This window comes from Euprymna scolopes, chromosome 11, assembly GCF_053919585.1.
Source record: "Euprymna scolopes isolate OS-2025 chromosome 11, ASM5391958v1, whole genome shotgun sequence".
NCBI classification, from domain to species: domain Eukaryota; kingdom Metazoa; phylum Mollusca; class Cephalopoda; order Sepiida; family Sepiolidae; genus Euprymna; species Euprymna scolopes.
Window position 1 is genome coordinate 102,805,382 of NC_136492.1, and position 15,261 is coordinate 102,820,642.

At 33.6% G+C, this 15,261-nt stretch overlaps 1 protein-coding gene across 2 annotated transcripts in view; it reads left to right on the plus strand.

Moving 5' to 3' along the window:
• LOC145288024 (putative inhibitor of apoptosis) overlaps positions 1-15,261 on the plus strand; it is a 57,761-nt gene that overhangs the window by 35,041 nt on the left and 7,459 nt on the right. For both annotated transcript variants that reach the window (XM_080136029.1, XM_080136030.1), the window contains exons 3-5: positions 1,497-1,663; positions 3,784-3,868; positions 13,194-13,334. In XM_080136029.1, the coding sequence (XP_079992155.1) occupies positions 1,497-1,663; positions 3,784-3,868; positions 13,194-13,334 (393 nt within the window). The remainder of the gene's footprint in view (positions 1-1,496; positions 1,664-3,783; positions 3,869-13,193; positions 13,335-15,261) is intronic.

Consider the following 15,261-nt stretch of genomic DNA (forward strand, 5'->3'; position numbering starts at 1 on the left):
TCATTCCAAAAATCACATAAATTAACAGTTTTTTTTTGTCTTTAAATAAAATCAAATTTTATGATCAGCAAGACTATAAGAACCGTTAATAGCTATGATTTTAAAATTAAAGGATGGACAACTCCATCTAACTACCGAGATTTACAAACCATGCCATGGCTGTCAAAAATTCTTTCACTAAGAATCATAAAATGCTCCCTGATAAAATTTGATTTTCTTAGTTTAAAAAAACAAACTACCTGATCAAGTTGTGATTTTTGGAATATGACATCTCCATTATATAATGGTTATGTACATCATAAAGTTAATTAAAGATTGTTTTGAAAATGGGTTTAATTTTAAATAAGCACCAAAGAAAACTAAAGCAGTTGGTGGTTATTTAGAATTTAATTGCATTGGATAATTTGCAAGACGATTTGATTAGCAATAAAAGCATGTGCTTCTTTAGAATTACACTTGATTAAAAAAAAAAAATTAAACAAATTGATCAAGTAGTTTTATTTTTAAATGAGAAAATCAAATTTTATATAGAGAGACTATCTTTTCATACTATCTTGAAAACGGTCCGAAGAAACAAAGAAGATAACACCAAATAATTCAAACTTTTGTGAGATTTTAGAAAGTTATTCTTAATATGGGAAGTGAGAGCATTGGAAAAACTCAAATTAGTTTAAAAATGATTTTCTTTATAAAAATAAAAACTACTTGATCAATTTACGTGACTTTTTAGTGTACAATATTTTCTTTTCTGCCATGGGTATATACATCGTACAGATTTTTTATTTTTGTTTTTTCATGGCAGAGAAATTCTAGACAAGTGCTCAGTCGTCTCCTGTAATGGATAATCCAAGATCTCGTGCTTAAGATAAATGCTTCTACTGTATTCTGCTAAAAAGATCTGAAAGCGCACATATGGAAGCAGTACTCCTTCTGGAATTTTTTTATTTAAATTTTTTTTCAGTTTTTTTCAGCGGATTATTATCAAATGGTCTAGCAGATTATCAAAATAAATACAAAAAAAATTCAATATTTAACACTTTTAACAATATTTAACAGTTTTTAATACAACGTTCTAGTAAATCAATCCCCCATTTTAGAAGCATCAACTTTTTTTCGGCCAAATTTGGCAAATTTAGCCTTTTTCTGAAAGCCAAACAGCTTTTAAAAAGGCTAAATTCTCGAAATTTAGCTGAAAAAAGTTGATGCTTCCCAAATGGAGGATTGATTGCTAGAACGTTGTATTAGAAATGGAGCACCCCTTAAAAAATGTTAAATATTGAATTTTTTTGTATTTTTTTTTATAATCTAGTAGATTAGTGACCATTCGATAATAATCTGATCAAATTACAGAGGTGGGTATCGCTTTCATACGTGTACTGATTTGAAATATAATTCTATTCACGTAAATGATAAAATCAGATTACACAGTTAAATCAATCGAAATACTTGTCCTTTGGAAAATATTCAGCTCTCCTTTTGTTTCATTCGTTTTTCAGGTGAATCTGATACAGTTATTTGTTATTGTTGTGATGGAGGATTATGCAATTGGGATGAGGAAGATGATCCTTGGATTGAACATGCTCGGTGGTATCCACGCTGTACTTATGTCCGTCAAAGGAAAGGAGATCAGTTTGTTGCTTCCGTTAAAAGAGATGAACCATCAGTAAGTTATGGTAGAAAAATTAATGTATTTTGTTTTGAATTTAAAAAAAAACTTAGGAATATCCTAGCAGGCCGCCCAGCGTTACCCGGTTCTAAAATGTGCTTAAATATATTTTAATTCATGCAGATTACATATTTATTTGTCTAGCGATTATTATATTATTAAACCTAATATATAGTAGTGAAATCAAAATTAAAAAAAATGACTTGGGCGCTATCAGCTAGAATTGAAATCAAAACATACAACTCTCCATTAGGCTCTGAACCATGCCCATATATATATATATATATATATATATATATATATATTATAAAGAAGTGAACCATCGCGTAAATTAAATCAACTAAAAAATGGAAAACGGGGTGAGGAAAAGAAAAAAATATATAATGGGGCAAGTTATATGTACAATTTTAACGATCGTTTTTAATCGACTTATTTATTTTATTGAATTGTACATATAACTTGCCCCATTATATATTTTTTTTTCTTTTCCTCACCCCGTTTTCCATTTTTTAGTTGATTGAATTTACGCGATGGTTCACTTCTTTATAATTATTCTAAAATTTTGCCAATCGGATAAAGATATATATATATATGTATATGAAAATTTTTTGTGGGGTACAGAATTTAATAATGGCTAAATACAGACCAATCAACATAATGATTAAAAAAATTGAAAATAAAGGTTAGCTAACCAGGTTTCGCTCCTTGCTCAACGGATCTAAATCGAGGAAAATACTATTAAAAAAAAAAAAAAAAAGGCATGAATATGGCGGGGGGGGGGGCGAAAATAAACAGAGGGGGGGGGGGGATTACATAGAGGATTAAGTCCTAAAAGATTTTCTTTTTGCTTGCAAAGATAAGGTCTCAAAGACTTAATAAAAATAGTCTCTAGAATTTTTAAATGAAAGGGCGAGTGCAACTTACTTAAGATCGTAAACATGTCAGCACTGAAATTTGTGGCACATGCATGGTTATTTATAAGGTAGTCGCAAATCGCAGAACCATGCGTATTACTTTATATATAAATTCACCTGTCATCCCTTTTTTAAAAGATGGAATTTCTCTATTATCAAAGACAAGATGCAAGCAAGGGCGGTCGGACAGTTCACAGAGTTTTATAATTATATAGATGTATACATTTTGTCTTAGTGATTCTGTGTATAACTTTGCATCTTTATAACATTGCAACATTTTACTTTTTTGTCTTTAATTATCAATCTTTTTTTAATTTTAGATTATCATCACATATATAAAATTAAGTTGGTCTTGTTACAACTCAGTTTTCTCAGTTAGATATTAATAGTTTTGAATCTGACAAATCAATATTTCATTCTATGGTTATCGTCAAGCAAAGTCCCCCGCCGCTTACTGCAAACCTGTTTGACTAAAATCAAACAAAATAATACGGGGCATCCAATGCAGAATATTCCCTCAAAATACTTTTTTTAATTTCAATAAATCATAATATTAAATAAAACTTTTGGGGAATATTCTGTATTAGATACTCACTTTTTTAAGGTTTGATTTTAGTTCAATAGGCCTGCAGTAAGTGTCGGGGGACTTTGCTTGATGATAACCTATTCTGTTTAGCCAGTTCTTCAGGCCAGTATTTAATTCAATTTTATTCTTTATATATAAAATAAATTGGTGCTTACATATTATACAAATGAAAAAATATTAAATTTAAAGTAATACAAATGAAACCTATGTAATTTTCATGCTGCAAATGGTAACATATCGAAAAATTATGGAAAACGATAAGGTAGAAAAATAATTATTAATGAAAAACTGTTTTCGATAACATTTTGTATGGGGAAGTAAATTTTGTCCGACATTTTGAATTATGTTCATCACGTGATGTAAGCAACTGTCAACTTATCTCTTTTTTTTTTTTTTTTTTTTTTTTTTTTTTTTAGTAAGTGAAACATAGTGATTATACTTCCTTTGACAAATTTCTTTTTTCATTAATTTTTCTACCTTATCGTTTTTCGTAATTTTTGGATATGTTACTATTTGAGACCTGACAATTACATAGATACCATTTGTTTCACTTGAAATTCAATATTTTTTGTTTGTATAATATAGAAGCACTAATAAATCTTATTTATTCTTTTCAGTCTGATCCCAATAGTACTGAGTCAAAGGTTGACTACCCTACTGACTTTGTTGCATTTGAAGGACAAAAACTGTTGGCGAATTCAGGTTTGAAATTTCTCAGCTTTTCTCCCAACCCATTTTTTTTTTAATGTGTATGAGGAGTTTTTCAAAAGTAATGCTGCCTATTTGTTTATTCTGCCCGAATGGATCAAGGAAGATTGCAAATTGCATTGTTATGATGATTGAACTTGTGCATTCATGACCTGAAAGTTTAATCTCTCTGTTGCAAATATTGACAGTATGAGACTAACAAAGCAACCCTTGTCATGGACATGCGTCAAAAGCAATGATGCATCATGGAATTCCTGGCAAAAGTGTATGGAGAATGGTGGTGACTATGTAGAAAAATAAATTTTGGAGCATAAAAGAATGCTTGTTTTAATGGTACCACTCCCATCTTCGGAGCTCTTCAACCTTTCGAGTTAAAAAAAATAGGAGGCTTTACTTTTGGAACGATCCTCACACACACACACACACACACACATATATATATATATATATATATATATATATATATATATATATATATATACATACTTTTAGAACGATCCTCATATGTATATATATATATATATATATATATAGTTGTTTTTCATAATCCGATTCCATTCATTTGAACAATTTTCACATTGAATATGAAATCGCTGTCTATGTCTCTTTGGATCAACTGCACATTTACTTTTTTAATTAATCTATATATATAAAAGCGAAAATGTGTGTGAGTATGTTCGTTTTTTTGTGTATGTCTGTAAAAGACTTTTTTCGCTAGACTTCTCAGTCGGCTCATTCCTTCTTAAAACGTTTTATATCACGTCTAAATGATAATATCTAAGAGTTACGAATGGGGGTCGCGTGTTGTTATATCCCGTTTTGACGGTATATAATAACATGACAAAATACGCCGAGTGGAATACGTAACAAAAGGTTTATTCGTACTTCGAAAATAATACACAATACAAAATGGCTGCTCGCCTTGAAGTTGATATACGCGTAAATGAAGGTAAAGGATAAAGGGTAACTTAACGTGTGTGAGCGGAACGCTCGTCCTGGGAGCTTGGTTAATCCTGACTACACTTGGAGAGTGTAAGATGCGAGACGGTCGGACTAGTGCGCGCCACTTGACTGACTCCAAGACAATGCAAGACGCTCTTTTATACACCATTTCGTATCCGGTGCTATCCGTAATTATGTCCCTTATAACACCTCCCCCTGAAGCTGAAATCTTCCCGATTTTAGCTTTAATATCGCTTCCGTTTAGGATCAGGACTTAAACGCCTGACGACTTTCCTTTTACGTGTGCTCTTCCTTTTGGTTAGAGTTTCCTTTGGTAAAGAATTCTGTTCAGCCCGTGCGGTATGTTCAGGGGATACATTCATGGGTCCATGTATACCCACCGGTTTTGGAATGTCAAATGTGTCGCACAACGTTTCCATTGGGATTTCCTCTGTATTTTCCGAAATTCTGGAACGGATTTGATTAACATATCTTTTACAGACAAAACTGGGACCTTGAATAGTATAGACCATGTTCCCAATTCTTTTCTTAACAATACCGTCCACCCAATGATTTTTTCCATTCTGAAAATTTTTAAAATAAACTTTATCTCCTGGGCAATAGCACTTTACATTAAAGTTTTCTTTTCTGGTAACTTTCTTTTTATCCGGTAGAAGTCTATCGAAAATGGATCTAATTTTTCTGGCGAACATAAGTTCTACAGGGGATGAATTTACATCATTGTTTGGATTTGGGGTTACTCTGTAGATCGCTAGAAATGTTTGTATTGTCCGCTCATCTGTGTCAATGTTCATGTTTTTCCTTAATGCCCGCTTAAACGTGTCCACAAATTTTTCTGCCAACCCATTCGACCTAGGATGGTAAATAGGCGTCGTGATGTGCTGTATATCCAGTGAGTTGCAGAATTCTCTAAATTCGTAACCTGTGAATGCTGTACCATTGTCACTCACTATGGTCTTTGGTACACCAAACCGGCTGAAAATTTCGTCAAGTGCACTAACAGTATTCCTTGCTGTTGGATGTCTAATCTTGAATATCTCCGGCCATTTGGAGAAAGAGTCCACTACAATTAAGTAAAAAAAACCTTTTAGGGGTCCGGCATAATCAATATGCAGTTGTGACCAGGGCAAGTCCGTCTTTGGCCACGGGGTCGTTTTTACAGGCAGATCTCGGGCTGCTAACTGACATCCTTTGCACGCTTTGACACAGTTTTCCACCTCTTTATCCATACCAGGCCAATATACGTAACCTCTAATTAGGGATTTCATCCTTGAAATGCCAGGATGACCTGTGTGAAATTCGTTTAGCATTCTTTTTCGTAATACCTGTGGAATTACGATTCTATCGGCATACATAAGCACATCTTCGCAAATGGAAAAAGGTGTAATTTCTCTTGCCATCTTATTTCTTTCCGTCCGTCCTACTTGATTTTTCATTTGCTTTATAAAAACGTCTTTTGCAGCTTTTCTTTTAATCTCTTCTAGAGTTACCGGGAGTTCACGGATCATATTGCACATTGAATTTGAGCATTCGCTTTCATCTTTAAGAGCTGCAATTACCGTCTCTTCGAAACTTTCATTTCTTTTTGGAATCAACCTTGACAGTGCATCCGCGTGTCCTAACTTTTTTGATGACACATGCTCCATCTTAAACTGATAGTTTAAGAGAGTTACAGCCCATCGCTGTAGTCGATTTGCAGTATGCGTAGGGATGCCTTTCTTCGATCCAAATATCGTGATTAGTGGTTTATGATCCGTCTGTAATATGAAGTTTCGTCCATGGAGAAAACGGTTAAACTTTTTGACTCCAAATATTATTGAGAGAGCCTCCTTTTCAATCTGGCTGTAGTTTTTCTCAGCTGCAATCAAAGTTCTTGACGCGTGAGAGATTGCTTTTGTTGTTCCATCCTCATACTTGTGGAGTAATGCAGCACCAACTCCGTAATCACTGGCGTCCGTTGCTAGTACCATCTCTTTCTCTGGATCGAAATGTGCTAATGCCAGATCTGATAGTAAACATTTCTTAATTTTCTGGAAAGCAGACTCACGTTCCTTTGTCCAATTCCATCTACTGCCTTTTTTTAGTAGCTCGTTAAGAGGAGCTCTCAAATTATGTACATTAGGGATGTATATCGCATAATATTGTACCAATCCCAGAAATGACTGTAGTTTTGATACTGAGTCTGGGGCAGGCATCTTATCAATTGCTTCGGTCCGTTGTGGATCTGGCCTTCGTCCATCTTTGTCAATTATTTGACCCAGGTATTTGATCCTTTTCATGAAGAAATCGCATTTCTCCGGACTCAATCTGAAACCAAACCCCTCTATTCTCTTAAGTACTTCTCTCACGTGCTTCTTGTGCTCTTGCAAATTACTGCTCTTTATCAAGATATCGTCAAGGTATGCCATCGCAAATTCCAACCCTGCGAGCATCGTATCCATTATCTGTTGAAACAAAGCAGGGGCGACCTTTAAGCCAAAAGGAAGCCTCTTTAGCTTGAAGATACCCTTGTGCGTATTAATGCACAGGTACTTTGAACATTCATCATTGACCTTGATTTGCAAGTACGCGTCTAAGAGGTCTATCTTGGAAAAAATTTTTCCTCCGTTTAGTTTTGAGAATAGATCTTCTGCCGACGGAAGGGGATAATTGTGGTCCTTTAAACAGTCATTAAGGCCTGTTGAGAAGTCCGCACAGACCCTGATTTTGTTATTTTTTTTTTTCACATATACCGTCGGGCTGGCCCAATCCGTATGGTCAACTTTTTCAATAACCTCTAACTGTTGAAGTCTTTCCAACTCCTTCTCGATTGCGTCCATCGATGAAAACGGTACATTTCTTTTAGGTTTGAACACTGGGGTGGCATCTTTCTTCACTTCAAATTTGGCTTCTACTTTCACACAATGTCCAAGTCCTTCAGCAAAAACCCTTGGAAATTCTGCTTTTACATCGTCCAGAAAGTCTTCCACTTGGTTTGCTTTCTCTGTGTTCAACCTATTACAAAAAGAATTAACTGGTCGCTCCCATAAGTTAAACAGGACAAACCAATCCACTCCAAACAGACTTGTGTTCCTTCCTGGAATTACGTACACTTTGGACGTGCGTGTCTGACCATCAAATGTCATGTTGCACCTCAGTTCTCCTTTAAATTCCAACTTTTTGCTGCACACACTCCTCGCCATCTTGCTGGTTTCCATTAGTTCGGGTCGACCGATCCTTCTCCAGATATCTTCATCTATGATGCTGATGTCCGAACCACTATCCAGGAGTAATGTTACAGGATGTCCATTTATGTGAACACTGACATACTTACGCCTTTCGCAACTTTTTTCTTTCCTTGTGCGAAGCGCATTCACTTTGTCAGTCTTTCGTTTTTTCTTCTGGTCACAGTACGTTCCCTTGTGGCCTTTGAACCCACATTCGTAACATATCTTATTCCTGAACCAGCAGGTCTTTTTGGTGTGTCTTGTACTTCCGCAACATTCACAATTTTGGTACTTGTGCATTCTAGGGGTCCTTTGTTCTTGGGTCTTGCCTTTTTACATGTTGTACCTTGTAAACGCTTTTTTCTTCAATGCGGGTGTTGTCTCTCTTGATATTAATGAGACGTTGACATTCCTCGGTAACTTTTTGTAAAGTTATATTTGGGTCCGACTCCATAATTGTCAGGATCCGGGATCTGATATCTTTGTCCCTTGGTTCTGTGAGTCCCTGTACAAAGATTAAACATTTAAATAAATCTGCAGAAATTTCATTTAATTTAAATGATTCACATAAGCAATTTACAATACAAGCATACTCTAAATAGTCTTCAGATTCCGATTTCTGTAAATTCAAACATTTATACCTAGAGTGAAAAAGGCTATCTCTTTTATCAAATATTCTAGACAACGTATTAATTGTCTCTTCAAAGGTCACTTCCTCCGGTTTTTTGGGTAAAATTAAGTTAGCGTACTTAGTGTTTTCGTCAGTACCCAGTTTTTGGAGCAACAGCGTGACTTTTTCTTCGTCGGTCCAATCCGAACACCTCTTTGTAAAAACTGTTTCATACCTTCTATAGTATGCTGGAAATGTAACGCCAGTATCGGGAGAGTAGTGAAATTCCGACAAAGAATTTGAAATACCTTCTGCAGAAAAATTCGTTTTTTTTTCAGTTGTCGAGGTTTGAATTAATTTTTCCAAATTCTTTTGTTGAGTCGACATTTGGCGTTGAAGTATTTTTGTTTGTTCTTGTTGTGCCTCTAAAGTTTTTTGTGTCATTTCTTGCTGTTGTTGTTGCAGCTGTTGTTGTTGCACTAAGAATTTTTGTGTCATTTTTGACTGTTCCTGAACGCTAAGAGTTAGCACTTTCGTCAACTCAGCCAATTGTTCCATATTTAAAAAAAAATGTCTTTCTAAAATTTACAACAATGATTCCACAAAATTTCGTAAGTATATGTTTTTCGCCAATTAGCAACAAGTCTTGCAAGAATAAATGTTTCCACAGAGTTCATACAATTTAGCAATAGTAATTCTGCCTAAACATAATTTTACACAATAGTACTTTTCAAATTTACACAACGAATAATGCCCGAAAATGAGCAAACTGTTTTTCAACAAAAATACGGTTGCACGAAAGAAAAAAAAAAATTAAATTATAACAATAGTCTGTTTAATTTAGAGAAACAAAAAATCGTAAAAGTTCTTTTTTTTTTCTTCCAAAAACGTAATCCAAAGGTGCCGGGTTCGAATTCCGCCTGCGTTCCTCACATATTTTTTTTTCAAAAAATATACTTTACCTTGTCAATATCTTTCAAGTACAATTTTATTACCTTTCCGTGAGTTCATATCGGAGAAATCCGTACTTTATGTAAGACAATTTCGAATAGTTCTTTGCCATACGTGTTCAGTGACGAAATCCTTGTAAATTTGAATAGTACACAGTCCTATTAGTACGGTAATTTATCTCTGTTACGAGATAAGAATCATCCTTGTCGCCAACTGTTATATCCCGTTTTGACGGTATATAATAACATGACAAAATACGCCGAGTGGAATGCGTAACAAAAGGTTTATTCGTACTTCGAAAATAATACACAATACAAAATGGCTGCTCGCCTTGAAGTTGATATACGCGTAAATGAAGGTAAAGGAAAAAGGGTAACTTAACGTGTGTGAGCGGAACGCTCGTCCTGGGAGCTTGGTTAATCCTGACTACACTTGGAGAGTGTAAGACGCGAGACGGTCGGACTAGTGCGCGCCACTTGACTGACTCCAAGACAATGCAAGACGCTCTTTTATACACCGTTTCGTATCCGGTGCTATCCGTAATTATGTCCCTTATAACACGTGTGTATTTAATTTGCCCGACTTTCATGCGCTATTTTTTCCAGATTTTTACATCGTCGCGTGTATCTTTCGCTTTTCAGTATAAAAAAGCGAAACTGGTTCGAATCGGCAGTTCCCAGTGGTCTCCGGAAAGCGATGTAAACGTTTGGTCGATGTCAGCTTTTTTAGCGTCATATAAAACAATTGCTTTCGTCTGGACACTCCCCTAATAAACGGGGAGCTGGTTTTCCCCAAAGTTGGTTAAAAACAAACCGAGTTATTGACCTCATTAAAAACTGTCCCACAGAAAATGTTAACTGCTGACTAGCTATTGTTTACGTTGTCATAACACTTGCAGAAAATGTTAGCTCCATGATTTCCACTTGACCTCATTAAGTCATTAGGTGCGGGCACCTGTAAATTCTCTTCCTACTTAAATAAATTCAAATGTCTTTCACTAACTCTTTCTTGCTGGCCGATTGGTTAACGTGTCATGTTTTTTTCACATTTTATTTTCCAACTTCACCTCAGGGCTTCGGGTTCGATCCTAACTACCTACCAAAAGGGATAGAATGCTCTTGTTCTGTCAGCCATAACTGGGTAGAATTCCTAAGTAATTTGCAATTATATTTTGAGTATTGTATGCACTGAGGATTGAACCTTAAACCTCCAGAAGAGTGTAACTTACGATTGAATTTTATCAAGTACTTTGTCCACTATACCACGAGTCCTCAAGGTGTAGTTGATAAAGTAAAAACATTTCTGAGTTTGAAAAGATACACTTGAAGAAGGCTGAATAAAAAATTTTTTTATATCATACTAGCAAGCTGCCCAGCATTGCCCAGCGTTGCCCAGTCGTAAAATGCACATAAATATTTTAATTAATGAAGAATTTTTATTTATTATAAACAGAAATACTGTAGGTATTAAATGTAGCATTAAATTCTTAAAGAAAAAAGTGAAAAAACTGACAGGAACTGAAACACGTGCATGCAAGTATTATGTTTTTCTAAACCGTTCACTTCGTGTAATTAAAAAAACAAATACTCTGACTGAGATCGGAACCAAAACCTAAAGACAGTGAGTCAAGTACAATAACAATCACACCAGCTTGACATAACTTTCAAAGAGTGTTTTCAAACCAACTCATATTTAAATATAAGGAAGCTGTAATATTTCATGAACGTGCAATTTAAAGTTTTCCACATGTCTGAATATCCTATATACTGAATTACAAGTTTGTAGATCAAAAATTTGTTGAGTATATAGGTTGAGAAGTGTCCTCACACATACATTCTCACTTATATATATTTACAGATGCAGTAATTTTCTGTGAAGGTAGTTTTCTTTTTTGTTTCTTGGCAGCAATTACAATGGAATTTGAAGAATGATAGCTTGCCTATCTGCATTTCCTTATGAGTTCAATGAAAAATAATTGAAAGGCCAATCAGATAATTTCTTTTTAATATCACAAATCTTTATTTGTGCTTGTGTTCATGTTTTTTTTTAAGATATTGGCTATCATAATTAACTTTATATCTATGACATACCTGATAGTATTATGGTGGAGGGGGGTCGCGGGGGGGGGTGTAGGCTGACAATGCTGTCTAAATACGTTATTCTGTCATTCTTGGACAGATAGCTTAAGACCTTCCTTGAAGGAGGACAACAAAGACCAGTTTCCTTTTTAACACATATTATTACATCTATGGATCTATTTCCTTCTCTATGAGTTGATTCTGGCTATTTTTAGAAAGGGATGCCGAAACATCCATATTAGGGATTTGAATTCAGTATTTTTCCGTTTTTAAGCCAGAAAAAGCAGATTTCCACTTGTTAAAGCCTCCCGTGAATGTGAGTTCTCAACTATTTTTGTCAAAATCTGTTTTTTTTTTCTTGAATAATAAAAAGTTGATTTATACTAAATTGCTAGAGCTTTACCTCCTTATTTTTATCATTACTATTTGGATAGACTTTTATTTCTCTCTCTAGTTTTCTTTATTCCTGTTTTCCTTCTCGCTGTCTTTTCTTGCCTTCCTTCTGTTTCTGACAATTCTCTCAGAAAATTGAAAATGTTATTTTGCCATGAAGATTAATACATTAAACGATGCATGAAGAGGAGGAGGGATGTTGGATGGTTTTTATTCATTAAAGAATGACTGGTTCTTCTTCATTATAATAACAAAAATCAAAATATTGAATTCCAAATAAAATCAATGGTATCTACTTAATTGTCATGTCACATTAATGAAAATATCCAAAAATTATGAAAAACGATACGGTACAAAATTATTCATGAAAATAGTTTTTGAAAGCAATTAGTGAAAATTAAGTTTTGCTAAATTGGCCAAAGATTTGTAGTTTTCAGAAAATATTTAATTCTTTTTCGTTACAATTTGAATTCGTTGGGTTTTTCTTTTTTGGCAAACTCAATTTTCGCTAATTATTTTTGAAAACTATTTGGATTAATAATTAATTTTCTACCTTATTGTTTTTTTTGTAATTTTTGGATATATTCATTACTGTGACATGACAATTAAGTAAATACCATTTGTTTTAGTTGAAATTCAATATTTTGATTTTCGAATTTTGCTATTATAACAAAAATGAATTGAATGACTTCTTGTTGCCCCTCCCCACCCCCTATGCATTCAGTACCTTTCTTTTAATTTTGACTTAGTTAAAATTGATTGTATTTGTTTAGGAAAAAATATTGTTTTTTTTTTTCATGGCATTCCACACATTAATGGGGTAGTCTATGCCTCTTGGTTCATAAATTCATCTAAATTCAATTTTGTTGCCATTGATATCCTTAATCTATTTAAGTTGTATATGCTAATCTTGCTCAACCACCATTAACTACATCTTAAAATTTTATCTTTAATCATGTGACTAAACCAACCAATCAGGTATTCACATTTATATAACTGATCATAGGTCAAATCTTGTCATAACAAATAATTTGATCCACACTTTAAAGGAACTCATCTCCCCTTCTACCATTGTTCTCAAGTCTTTTATTGTTTTTAAATGTATGTTGCTATTTCAGATGTACAAGTTCAACAAAAAGATGCTGCTTCTAAAATGACATTAAATATTACAAAGAGCCCTACAGTTTTAGCTGTACTACAACTTGGATATGATGAGAAGATTGTCGATTATGTTGTCAGGAAGAAAGTTCAAGAAACAGGTAATTAAATTTTTTTAAGAAGTTTGCTTAAAACCTGAAAAGTAAAACACTGGAAATGATTTCGCACTTTTATATTCGAGCAAAGCTTACAATCATACTCATCTGTCTCCAGCAGAAAAAAAAAGGTTAAAATTATCATCTTTAAAATGACGTCCTTAACATTATTAGCCTCGTTTTACCAAAACAAACATTAGCATTTTGTTGTAGCTGTACCTATCAAAATTTTATAAACATATAATTGGTCCCCTGACAAATAAGAGATTGGACCTAGTAATTCATTCTCGTTTGTCTGTTTGTTTGTTCGCACATTTCTCAATAACCACGCCTTGGATTTTTTCGAAATTTTGCACAAACAAGGTGAAAATAAAGTTTTCACTCATGGAGGGAGACCCTGCATGCTCGGTTTGTTAATGTATTTAGGTAGTGATAATACTATCAAAACATACGTTACTAATTATAATCCTTTAAACCATGTAACATTGTTATGAATCAAACCACTTGCAATGCATCTGATCAATCTCGAAAGACAGTGGATATCTTCTGTAAAGGTAGCTGCGTGTGAAATTGTGAAGCAAGGGTTGCGGAATTCCTAACCACACCTTTCCTGAATTGGCACTGCTTGAGTCCAGTGGCAAGGAGATGTCCAGAATGATTGGAAACAATGTCGAGATAAGTGAAGAGCACCTACAGCATCTGGAATCTCCAAATGGTCATCCATTTTAGTGCTGACCAGGCTCAACATTGCTTAACTTCAGTGATCAAATGTGAACCGGTGTGTTAATGTGATTATGCCATTTATGATTTGTGAATCAGACAACTTAGATTTGTTATTTATATATTTTTCTTTTGCAAAATTTTGTTAGAAATTGTTAAATAATTGCAATTAGCTTTCCATTTTCTAAGTTCAAATCTCAAAAGGAGAAATAGAATTGCATCATTTTTTGGTACAAATTTATAACATGATTTAGATAGCAACAATGTATGTGTGCATATATATATATATATATATATATATATATATATATAACTCAGTCCATCTATGAATTCTGACGAAGCTAGTCGGATATTTCCTCTTCTTTTTGAGGATTTCCCCCTAGCTGAAACAGTATGTAAACTCATTCTGGACTCACAGTAATAAATTTCCTATATACTGCTCTAGCTACATATTGAGCACTCTAGTCCGGTTTTTTCACCACTGGTAAATAAATATATATATATATATATATATCTTCTCAACTTCTAACTAATCAAATTGACATTGTATTGGAAATTATGACTTGTATATTGGCAAAATGTATAAATAGGAGTTGATTTTTATATATGTATGTGCGCATATATTTAAAAAAAAATGTCTTGACTATTAAATAATAATCAGCACTGCAGAATTGTTTTTTTTTTCGTATAAATAATCCTACAAAGTGAAAAATCACTTGTATAGAACATTACCTATTAAAACAATAGTATCATACAAAATATACTAGTTTAAATAAAAAAAGGGTTTTATACATGCCACTTAATTCTAGCTAAATAAAATCTCAAAGATTTGTCATTTTGTAATTTATACCTAAAGCAAGGCATTGAATTTAAAATTTTATGTGCATTATGTATTGAACTGCTTTTTTGTTGATGCTATTGTTTGTGCAAGTGATATTACTAAAACTATTTTTAGTCTGTGGGGCTGGATATAAATAATTCCACAAAGTGAAAAATACTTCTTTTGAAGATTACCTGTGCAAACAATAGAAACAACTTCATGCACATAATATATTGTTGAAAATAAATTTTGAATATTAAAAGAAAAATATCTGATTTTAGTCCAGAATTCCTGCTATATTAAAAAAATAAAATAAATCTGATGTACATATCCATGACGAAAGGAAAATATCATATTCCAAAAATCATAAAAATTGATCAAGTATCTTATAGC